This window comes from Adiantum capillus-veneris, chromosome 20, assembly GCF_014529385.1.
Source record: "Adiantum capillus-veneris isolate H3 chromosome 20, ASM1452938v2, whole genome shotgun sequence".
Classification (NCBI taxonomy): Eukaryota; Viridiplantae; Streptophyta; class Polypodiopsida; order Polypodiales; family Pteridaceae; genus Adiantum; species Adiantum capillus-veneris.
This window is the reverse complement of record NC_140950.1, coordinates 153,105,259-153,117,048: the sequence shown is the minus strand read 5'-3', so window position 1 is coordinate 153,117,048 and position 11,790 is coordinate 153,105,259. Positions and strand designations below refer to the sequence as shown.

The following is an 11,790-nucleotide window of genomic DNA, read 5'->3' as shown; positions in this document are numbered from 1 at the left end:
TCACTTTTTGCAAAAGGATGCGATGAATGCCAATGTTACAAGATCACACAACAAAAGGATAAGATGCCCTTACATGTTATTAAAGTGACTCAACCATTTTAAAAATGGGGTTTAGACTTTTTAGGCCCAATTAGTCCGACAGCTCGTAGCACTCAGTCTTGATATATTATCGTTGTCACTGACTATGTGACAAAATGGGCGGAAGCCAGGGCGATACATAAGGCTGATGCAAGGTCAACTGCCAAGTTTCTCTTTGAGAACATTATTACAAGATTTGGTTGTCCCTTTGAGATTGTGAGTGACAATGGCACTCATTTTATAAATGGAGTGATAAAAGAACTCGCTACCAACTTCATGATAGCTCACCATAAGTCCACACCTTATCATCCACAAGCAAATGGACAAGCTCAGAGTACCAAAAAAACCTTAATCTCTATCTTGACCAAAACGGTGGAAGCTCATCGCACAGATTGGGATTTGAAGCTGACTTCATCTCTATGGGCTTATCATACTTCTTACAAAGTGGCTATTAATTGTACACCATTCAAAATGGTATATGGCCAAGAAGTAGTTATGCCATGGGAGTTTGTAATTCCTAGTCTACGCGTAGCTTCACAAGAAGGTTGGGATGGTAACCCTTTAGTTGAGCGCTTATACATCCTTGAGAGGTTAGATGAAGAAAGAAAATTGGCTTTGCAAAATGCACATGAGGAGAGAGATAGAAGGAAGAAAAGGTTTGACCGTCATCTAAAGAACAAAGATATCAATGTTGGTGATAAAGTTCTTATGTGTGGAGTGTGTAACGAAAAGAAAAAGTTGAAATATGTGGAAAAAGGACCATATAGAGTATGTGAAATCACCCCACAAGGTACCATTCATGTGGAGACTCTTGATGGAATTGAAACCATTGGATTCCTCAATGGAAGCAAATTCAAAAGATACTATGATCCTTTAAGCCAAGAGGAGCTACGTGCCATCCATCAAAAAAGGCAGCCAAGCACAAACAAAATTGAAGAAGATACAAGCTCAAGTTGAGGCTAAAGAGTGACAAAAACGCATAAGACACCAACGAGAGGCCAACCTTGGAGTTACACATGCATTCCACGTTGAAATAGAGAATGATTGGTTGGACTCTGATACACATCTACGATACCCTATTGAACTAAATAGCACCTATGGAAAAGTGATGTATAATGCCTTATTGGAGACGGGTGCTAAGTATAATTTTCTATCATATGGGGTGTGGTGCTAGTTAGGGAAGCCACCTCTATCTGAGAGTATTATCCAAGTCAAGGGTGTCAACAAGAAAAAAACTACGACTTTTGGAATCTGACACACTTCTATCAGTTATGACAATGGGGTTGTAGCTCAAGACTTTTTGGTCATGCTTGCTGGAACTATGGAGGGTAATATAAACCTAGGGTGCACGTGGATGATAGCCACCAAATGCAATATTTATTGGGGGACTGGGGGTGTCACAATGCAGAAACCAACTCTTACCCCTACCACTCAAGCCATAGTCCCTGAGATATTGCCTCTTAACACTAGAATGGTAACAGGACACTTTTATGTCCTTGGACACTTTTGTGTCCTGTTAAGTGACCATTTTGCTTGAATTATTTGAAGAGTATGAAAATGAATTTCTAGGTGCTATATATCCACAAAGTTGCCTTATGAGCTGAAAAAAACTTAGCATTTTTTTTTTTAGTATTGATCTCACCATTAACCTTACTCTTGCACAACATTTTTGAACCTAAACTGTGTGAAAAAACGGGTCCTGTTTTTGGCTTTTTTTTTTCAATTTTTGGCAACTATACCACTCTAAACTTCATGTTTGTGAGGTTTAGATGGCCAAAGGTTAGGCCTTCATAGTTCTCAACATGTTTTGATGCTTGTAGGGAGCTAAGTGTTAAAATTGAAACTTATGACCAATTTATAAGAATTGCATAATCCTATTTTTTGGCCAAAATTAGCACTTTTATGATTTTTTTTGTTGGCTTTCTTGATATCCAAATTCAATTTTGATTGTGTAAGTGTAATGTATAACATAAAGCTAATCTTCCTTGAGTTTTGGGGGACCTAATATGCTATATAGCATAGTATATGATGATGGTTGAGTTTTTTGATTGCTGAAGAATACGATACATTTTAGAGTAGCAAGTATAACTTTCTCAATATTGCTAGTTTCTTAGGCCAATTGTATGTATTTTGTAGGTGGTAACCATATCTAATCATAGACTACAAACTTGGCTAGATATTGAGTAGTTTCTATGGGTTTCTAGAGGTCATAATGCTAAACCCAGTTTTTTCATGTTTGCTGTATTTAGCATTTTATCATTGCCCCCAAGGTTCCAATTGTAAGAGATCTATTATCCTTTTGACATGCTCCATGGCTCCTTTTGAATCCAAATGCCCAAAGGGAACTAAGAAAACATGTATATAGTATCTGTATTGAGCGTGACTATAGAAACTTTGATGATAGGTCTGTAGAATGGCAAAAATGCAACTTTTTTGTACCTATTTTTTTGCCCAAAAAAAATTAGTGAGGTAAAAGCAACCATATGTTTTGGTCACCAACCCATTGAAGCTAACGGGGCATTTTATCTCATGTCCTACAAAAATCCCCACTTTTATTTATATGCAATCAACCGTAAGAAATTGTTGTTTTGGGCAAAATGCACTGGTCCATCAACTTTGGAGGCTTGTAGTGACCAAGGGATGAGAAAAATTACAAGTTTCTCATTTTTTCCATATGTAGTAGTTATCGAACTATAAGCTCATGAAAGGATTTTTCAAAATGAGTGGATCTACTATGGTTTTGGAATTTTTTCCCAAAACCCTGAAAGGACACTTTTATGTCCTGTTAGGTTACCATTCTAGTGTTAAGGAAATAAAACAAACACATTGCATGTCCAAGAGGTTGAACCATATGTCCCCATAGCCCAACTCTCTAGAGCTTCAACTGCTGTAGTTGAAATAAAGCTTGAGACACATAAGACCCATCCTAATACAACAAATAAAACATACAAGTAGGTCCCTAAAGCTTCTTTAGCGACCATAGCTAGTGATCAAAGACAGGAACCTGGTAAGAGACGTCCCACTCACCGCAAGAAATGTAAAGAAACAAGGAAGAGTTTGCACCTCCCATTGTAAGTTCACCACTTACAACAACGTTGCAAATAAAATCATGGGAGAGTATCTTACCACCCTTGCAACTAGATGAAACGCATAGGGTGGTCGAAAACTATTGGTTAAAGCCTTCACCCATAACAACTTGGAACAATTGGTTTCAAAAGGTGACGACATCATTCCAAAAGGTATGATCTACCCAAGGAAGGGGGGAGTGTTTTTTTGCTGACATCTATCATTCACTTGATTCCCTCTTAACCTTCCTCTCTGACCTCTTAATCTCCCAATCTTAAGGAATGTATATATAAAGCCTTATACTCACAAAAAACAAAAATAAGAAAGTAAAAGAGGAAGAGCCACGAAAGAAAAATCTAGAAACCTATGAGTTATATACATAACACAAAATCATAAAAACACATTATGCACAAGGACACGAACTTTTGACACGACCCTTGTAATATTTGCACTCTAACAATCATCTATCTATGTGTACAGATATGGCTAGTATGCTAGAGTCATCCACTCCTGCCTTGGGTGAGAGGTACCCTCTTTACTTTGCACAAGTGTTTCACAAAGTCTTTTCGGTGCTTGCCTTTGAATGGGATTTGGTAGGTATGCTAGCATGTGAGAGGAATTTCGAGGAGTTAGAATGACTGATATGTATCTTGACCACGACTGATCCATACTTAGTAGAGAGCATCTCTCCCATTGCACAAGACTACCCTCTTGACCAAGATGACTATAGGCATCTAGTGACCTTCTTAGTAACCATTGGTGCCTGTACTGATGAAGAAAATTTACATGATTACACGATGGCACATAATATGGTCTCACGGATGATGACTTTGTTTTTCTCGACGACGAGGATATAGATTCATCCTTAAGGTTCCCCCTCAATCTCTACAATATCCTATTCCCTTGACTCTCTAGGGGGAGTGCAAATAATTAGGTTAAGGTTCCTTATGTTGTTTAATTGTGTTCAAATAAAGGTTGGTACCTCTTCCCACTGATGTGCCTCTGAAAGGTGGATGTTTGGTGGTGACTATTTTGCAGTTTGTGACTACATAAGGATGCCTTCAAAGGACAACGACAATGGATGTTTACATGTTACAACGGATGTTCTCCATTATATCAGGTGTACTACTTTCTTTTATCTATGCTTTCCACAGTAACAATTTTTGCATCTTGTCATTTGAGTTTCTAACAATCCATAAAATTTATGAAATTGTGACATTGCCAATTTAGATGCTATAATTTTTTCAAACTTGTAGTACCTTGTTCTTCTCTTTGAATTTGGTCTATTAGTTGGCTTTAAATAGGTATTAGGACCTTAGGCTAAACTAGGTCACTTAATTGCTGACTTTAATTTCTAAATAGTCTATTAATTGTAGTAACTTTAGTAGTGTTTTAGGCTATGAGGATAGAGTTCTCTCTAGCTTATTCCACCTAAGTGTGACCTATGTTATTGAAGTCCATGTGTTAAGCTGGTATTTGAGACTTCGAGTGTCCCGGCTAGTTTATGCTCGAGCTGGTATTTGAGACCGGGCAAGGGCTGCCGCCGTGCTTCTAGTAGTCATGGGCCGGGCTTGTCTGTCCAATAGGAAAAGGGTAAGAGTGATCACCGATGAGAGGCGCACTCTAACTGGAACATTCAAGGGTTAGTTGGCTAAGCATGGGCATCCAAGTGTGAACGGGCGAGCTCACATAAAAGTCACCTAAACCTAAAAATCACTTATTCTCTCATTTGTGCAATTGAAGAGTTCTCTTGCTCCATCTCCATCTTCTTCTTCATCTCCTTGTGTGTGTGTGTGAGAGAGAGAGAGAGAGAGAGAGAATTGTGACGGCAAGGCGGTTGAGTGTGGCACGGCGATAGCTCCCTCTTCTTTGCGGCGAGGAATCCTACACAAAGGCGAACATAGGGCGGACGTGACTGACACACCTTTTCTCTGTTGAGCTTGCTAGATTAGTCTGGTTGTGTGCTTGTAGCCATTTGTGGCCTGCATACAGTGTACGACAAGTCCCTTCAATTTGACACGTGCGACAGACGTGCACATATTTTGGAGGCACAAATGTCAACAGTTATGGTGTTAACAACGGTTTTGGATATGGTAATTATATGGTTATGTCAGTGGCAATGATTATGGTTTTGAGACCCTTTTATGGTCATGCTTATGCTTATGTTTATGGTTATGATAGTGGCCGCAATGGTTATGATTTTGTTTATGAATATGTCATTGGCATTGGTTAAGGTTATGGTGTTTTTTATGGTTAAGGTAATCATTATGTTTAGATTTAAGGTTATGGTTTTTCTTACGGTTATCATTATGGTTATACTTATAGTTTTGTGTTTATTCATGGCAAGGGTAATAGTTATGGTTATCATGGTTTCGATTATTGCAATTTCTAGTTTCATATTTATGGTCATTTGCTTAACACTTCTTTATTGTTTTATGATGCACTTTTAATTCCATCATTGCAAAGTGCGATTACATTTGCCTTATTCTTTTGAGCAAAGAGGTTCTGCCTTTGTTACTGTAGTACATGTAGCAACAAATGGCACTACTCTCTGCTCAAAAAAAAAATGCAAGTGGAGACGTCGGTATGTGCATGATCCGTACAGGTGTCTCTACAAGTGTCGGTAAAGGCGTCATCTATATAGACGCTTGTACAGCCACCTGTACAAGCATCGGTACAAGTACGTGTCGATATGCACGTCGATATAAGCATCAGTAAGAGCGTCGATATACGCGTCGGTATAGAAAGTGATTATACCAATGCGTATACCGACAATATGAGTCTGACACGTATACAAATGCTTATTCTGATGCATTTTAATTGTAGACCATTTATTTGCATCGGTACAAATGTTGATTTTCGTGCGACGTGTTGTAGTGGGCCTTTCAAAAAGTCAATAGAAGAGGAGGGAATAGGTCAATGTTTCCAACAAGAAGTAATACTAATTTCAGGAATGTAAATAGGTTTAGAGCTCTATTGGATGATGCATTCAAGCCCTCAATCTATGAATCTGTAATTTTTAAGAAAGACACTACAACTCTTCAAAAAGAGGAGGTAACTAAGAGGGGCTTTGTTGATAGCTCTCAAAAATAGGTAGATCTGTGCATCAAGCATTGGCAAAGACACTCAGTCATTTTATGACTTTGTGTGTTTGCAAGAAGTAAAAGTAACAAGAGATTATATGAATATTTAATATCAAAAGGATCATAAATCAATATAAATGGCTCACAATTGAGCATTTTTCTCATAAAGGGGATGCAATGTTGTGTGTGTCTAACCAATAAAGAAGATGCATATGTGTGTGCTGACAATTATATTATTGTCATCTTATATGCTTCTAACTCTTTTTCTCAAAGAGCTACAATTTGGTATGAGTTGAGAATGCTAGCTAACCCTTGGATATTAGGTCACATGTGTAGAGGACAAATGGAACTCTCTTGGATAGGTCATTCAAGAGAATGAAACCGAATGTTGATATGACATGTATGGCAAGCATACACTTGTGGATATGCCTGAGGACATAGGGTTTATTTGGTCTGATAAATAGCAAGGAAACTGTTTTAGAGAAGCCAAATTGGAATAATTTAGTGCGGAGACTTAATGTAGGACCGCTAGCCTGTAAGTTGCAAAACTAATGCATCTATTTTCTTTGAAACCATAAAGCTCTGGTTTTTGAAATGCATAAAGCGGATTGCAATTATAAGGGTGGCTGGCCTCATCTTGATAGCTCAGTGTTTAAACTTAAGTATGTGAGAAATAAAGTCAAATGCATCTTTCAAGAGGCTTTTTTATCAGAAGAACGCTTTTAAGGCTTGGGACTTGGCTACCAAGAAAACTTAGAAGACTCTTATTGAGTTTAGAAGAGAGGCCAAGGAGATCAAGTAACTAGAAGAATACCACTACCCTTATGGAGGGGAATGGCTCAATTTTTACTCCTCCCTCCTTGGAGTTAAAAGAAAGCAAGGATCTCATTCACTTTTGAAGAATGGTGATGGAGTTCAAGTGTCTTCTCACCAAGACAACTTAGTATTTATCCAAGAATTCTTCTCTAATATCTTCTTTAATCCCCCCTAAGGAATAAAAAGGTGTCTTCCCACCAAGGCAACTTAATATTTATACAAGAATTCTTCTCTAATCTCCCCTAAGGAATGAAAGCTAGGTCACACAAGCTAGAGAAAAAACAGATGTTTCAAGGGAAAATTTTGTATCCCCTTAATTGGCTAGACACCCAAACCACCCCCTGACTGAAGGGGAGATTAGAGAAGCTATTGAGAACCTGAAGCCCAACAAGGTTCCTAGTCTTGACGGTAATCCAAATAAATTTTATGCTTAATAGATTCATCAATGTGATGAAAAAGGCCACTTTAGTGATTAAGGATGCTACATAAGGGAAATTCAAAGATTTACCATATGGAAAAGGTGGAGGAGTGTTCTATTTAGCCTCTATGCTCCTATAAGGCTTTCGATGATTCATTTGCTATTTATCTATTGTAGACTAGTTTAGATCAAACACTAAGTTGTAACCTCTTATGAGTTTGTCACAAAGTGTGTGACCATATCTCTATGTTGCTCATGATGGTCTCTATCCTTCCCTAGCCTCGTCACTATCTTACACGGGGTCAATGAGGGGAGATCTAAGGCCCAAATTTGGGGGTGCGAAGCGACTTTGATCTCAGTCGTCCGATCTTTGGTGAACTAAGGGGTGAACTCGGTGCAAAAAATGACGCTCTGAGTTCACCCCTAGTTCACCCGCTTCGTAGGGTGTGGATCGAACCTAAGACCTCTTAGTTGCCACACGAATGCCTTACCACCACGTTAGCGCGTGTCGTTGCCTATGTTGGCATGACACATGATCATACCCTAGTTTACCCCTCCTTAGTTCACCTTTAGTTCACCCATCCTTAGTTAGTCCTAGTTCACCAAATGATTCGACTGATGAGATTAAACCACACCCCCCCCCCTCCCCCCCCCAAAAAAAAACATTTGAGCCCTAGATCCCCTTTAGACCATACTAGTACGGCCGGTCGCCTTCGGCGGCCTCTCTCTCCCCGCCTCTCTTCCTCTTTATTGCGTGCAAAAGGGCTTGTTTTTGTTTTGGACTTTAACCTTCAGGTTGCAGATTGTGACACGTGTAAAGGACTCCCCCTTTCGCCATTTTATGTTAGTACATAGTGACTAGGCCTCCCTGGGGACATTTGTAATCTTTCTCTCTCTTTTAACACATTTTCTGTACTGCTCAAAAGCTTAAAAGGTGAAGGAGAAGCGCCAATGTGAAAGGAAAGGGGATCAATACCGTCGTCATCATAATCATCATGTCAATGGGGGTGTGAGTGATCAGTGATGTGAGAGAGAGGTTATGTGAGAGAGAGAGAGAGAGAGAGGTTCGGGAGACAGCAGCAGCTGACGAGAGAGAGAGAGAGAGAGAGAGTGTGGGCAGTGCCGGCCGTCTGCAAACGTGCACCTTTGAGCGGGCGCGATAAAAAGTCTTTTGAAAAAGAGAGCTGGAAAAGCTAGCTTCTGTCTCTTCTCTCATGTAGGTAGGCTTTACATGGGGGGGCAGGCCTGCCGGGGGCGACTAGCGCGTGCGTGTGTGAGAGAGATTGGTTGGTGGTGGCTGTCACCCGGTGATGAACCCCCCGTCCTCCCATTTCCGTCTCTCTCTCTCTCTCTCTCTCACAGCGCAGCAAATCTGCATTCTTTATTGTTTCTCTCTGAGTGTTTAACAAGCTCCGATATTGCAGCTCCCCCCACAACACACACACACCGCGCACCTCTGTGTGTATAGTACAAGCGATATGGTATTCTTAAAGGACGGCAAGACGCTGGAGGAGGCCATGAACGTGAAGGTGGTGGGTGATGACGATGCAGAGGAAACAATAGTGCTAGCTCATGGTTTTGGCGGCACCCAAGACCAATGGACTCATGTGGTGAACTCATTAGCCAATCATATGAGCTCCGCCTGCAGGGTGGTGCTCCTGGATTGGCCAGGCGCGTGCGCAACCGATCCTGACGATTTTGACGAAGCAGTCCCGTCAATCTTCGATCCGAAATCGAGCTCCCTTTATGATGACTTTGCTAATCTGCTCAACGCTCTCCTGCAAGAGCTCCACATTGAGTCATGCAGCTTTGTTGGCCATTCTATGTCTGCGATGATCGGTTGCATCGCCGCCCTCGACTGCCCGCATCTCTTCAAAAAGCTTATCCTCATCGGCGCTTCCCCCAGGTAGACATGTCATTTGCCAGCAGCAATGATGCTCGTCTTTCTACACTGCATGATTCAATATCCCAGAAATGAATGTTTGTGCATGTGCATAGGAGAGCGTCTGCGTGCACATATTAAAGAGAATGTGAAGGAGATTAACCATGCTTTATTTATCAGTAGAAGTCAGTCCCTTCCCTGAATACAACTTCTAAAGTGAGAAACAACATGCTCTGTATGTCAAGTGCATGCCTCACCATGACTTGAGAGAGAGAGAGAGAGAGAGCCTCATGCTTAGAGGCTAATCCATGCATTTAATCCCATCCAACCCTCATGTTATTATCTAAGAGAGTTTCATCATTACAATATGGACCGTGGTGTCATGGCAGGTACTTGAATGACCGGGACTACTATGGCGGCTTTGAGCAGGAAGATTTGGAACATATGTTTGGTGCAATGGAGGCGGATTTCGAAGGGTGGGCAGCAAATTTTGCGGCGGCCGTGGTGGGCATGGAGGCAGATCAGGATGCAATTGATGCATTCTCACAAACACTATCAAGCATGAGGCCGGAGGTGGCAGTGGCGATGGCAAAGGCTATTTTTGAGAGCGATTACAGAGGCACGGTGGAGGAGTTGATGCTGAAGCAGCGCGGTGAGTGCATGCCAGAAGTGCATGTGTTGCAAACTTGCAAGGACTTGGCAGTTCCCCTCTTGGTATCAGACTATCTTAAGCAACAATATGTAGGGGGCAGCAATAGTAATGGGTACCTAGAAATCTTGCAGACAGAGGGTCATATTCCCCAGCTCTCTGACCCTAAGCTCTTTTGCGCCGCCTTGCTCCGGCATCTCGAATAGTACTCCCTCCCTCCCTCCCCCCCCCCCCCCCCTTCTCTCTCTCTCTCTCTCTCTCTCTCTCTCTCTCTCTCTCTCTCTCGTACCTCTACTTGCAGCAAGCTACGTTGCTTAGCTCAGTAACACCCTAATTATCCAAGGTAAATACATTCTCCATTATTTTCCATTCATGCTATCATGTTTCTATTGTAGGTAAACTGTGAGATATGTGTGTGATGTATTGTATACGAGCAATTCTTATCCGCTCCTACATTGACAATAGTCAATGAGATGCTTAAGCTGGGGTTTGAACTCGAGTCTCTTGTCAAGAGAGCCATCTCCATTATTGATATTGCAAAGGAATTATGCAAATGAAATAGCTAGTGCTTAGGTGCCCCCCACATGCAAGGGTGACCAGTAATTGTTATTTGGCTTGATAAGACATGGATGTGATAAGGTGTCACACCCACACCAAAGGAAGCATGAAAGAGAGAGAGGGGGGGGGGGCGGGGCAGTTGTGTGGGTAACAAAGAAAATTCCAACAACACCTCTTTGAGGTGTAGTTATTTGAGAAAAGGGGAGTAACTCAAAAGTATTACCCCCTCCTTGCGTGGGTGTACCCTTTTATGCTTCTCTTTGGAAGTCGGAACTAGCTTGTTATGGCTTATTTTTTTCAAAATTCTTGAAAATAGGTCAAGAATATTGGGTCTGTCAACTTGACAAGATAGTGGATCTTTCTAGGAATGAAGCACCATTTGGTATAGACCTTGGCACCAATCACATGTTGCATAGTTTTTGAGATGATTGTGTCTCATGCATCGGCACACATGATGCCCCAGTCATTTCCCTTGCTGTAACTATGCAAGTCATTTTGTAACATCCATGCCGATTTTGGCATAGTTGCATGGATAACATACACCCTAAGTGAGTTGATTCCTCATTAAAGGTACATCAGCAAAGTACCTTGATTTTTGGCCTATAGTTTTTAAAGATTGTAATAAGAATGCAGCCAAAGCTATATAGAGGATGAAAGCATGTACTAATGTGGATCAAAAGAAATGCTTCTTTGCACAAAAAACACTATATTAGTCTCTCTTTGTTGGGGATGTTGGCAAAAATAATATACAATAAGCGACAAATTTTTCCGATTTAAACCCATTCTTAGATGATAGTAGAGGGGGAGCTAATTGGTATTGTGAACCGTCCCCGAAAGCAACATTGTTGATTGATACAAAGTGATAGACATTCTTGGAACATTTCATCACAAGAAGTGCAAAAGAGTGAATGTTCTTAGTGTGCCGTATGACACTCTTCAATGTGGTGAGTGTGCTTCAATTCCTAAAGAACGAGATTTTCTCATGCGAGTTTATCGAGAGTCTCAAGCACAAATCTCCAGAGGCGCTTGAGACACTAGGGAAGGTCAAAGGTTGGATTACATGACTAACTCAGAGATACAAGATATTTTTTGAATCAAGTGTTTCTTGGTTTGCAAACTACAGAAATACATTTGGCTTAACACGAACAAAGGTTGCAACTTTAAGATCAGGGTAAGAAGCCTTTAAGAAAGTGTGTCTGAATCTGTGGGTTGTGGAGATGTCAAAAAGTTTTGCATTGAC

At 40.8% G+C, this 11,790-nt stretch overlaps 1 protein-coding gene across 1 annotated transcript; it reads left to right on the top strand.

Moving 5' to 3' along the window:
- The first annotated feature begins 8,744 nt into the window (after positions 1-8,744).
- On the top strand, positions 8,745-10,384 carry LOC147433425 (karrikin insensitive 2 receptor CA-like). Its single transcript, XM_086492986.1, has 2 exons — positions 8,745-9,367; positions 9,733-10,384. Exons 1-2 carry the CDS (start codon positions 8,940-8,942, stop codon positions 10,196-10,198), a joined length of 894 nt encoding a protein of 297 aa, XP_086349112.1. The 5' UTR covers positions 8,745-8,939; the 3' UTR covers positions 10,199-10,384.
- Positions 10,385-11,790: the final 1,406 nt, after the last annotated feature.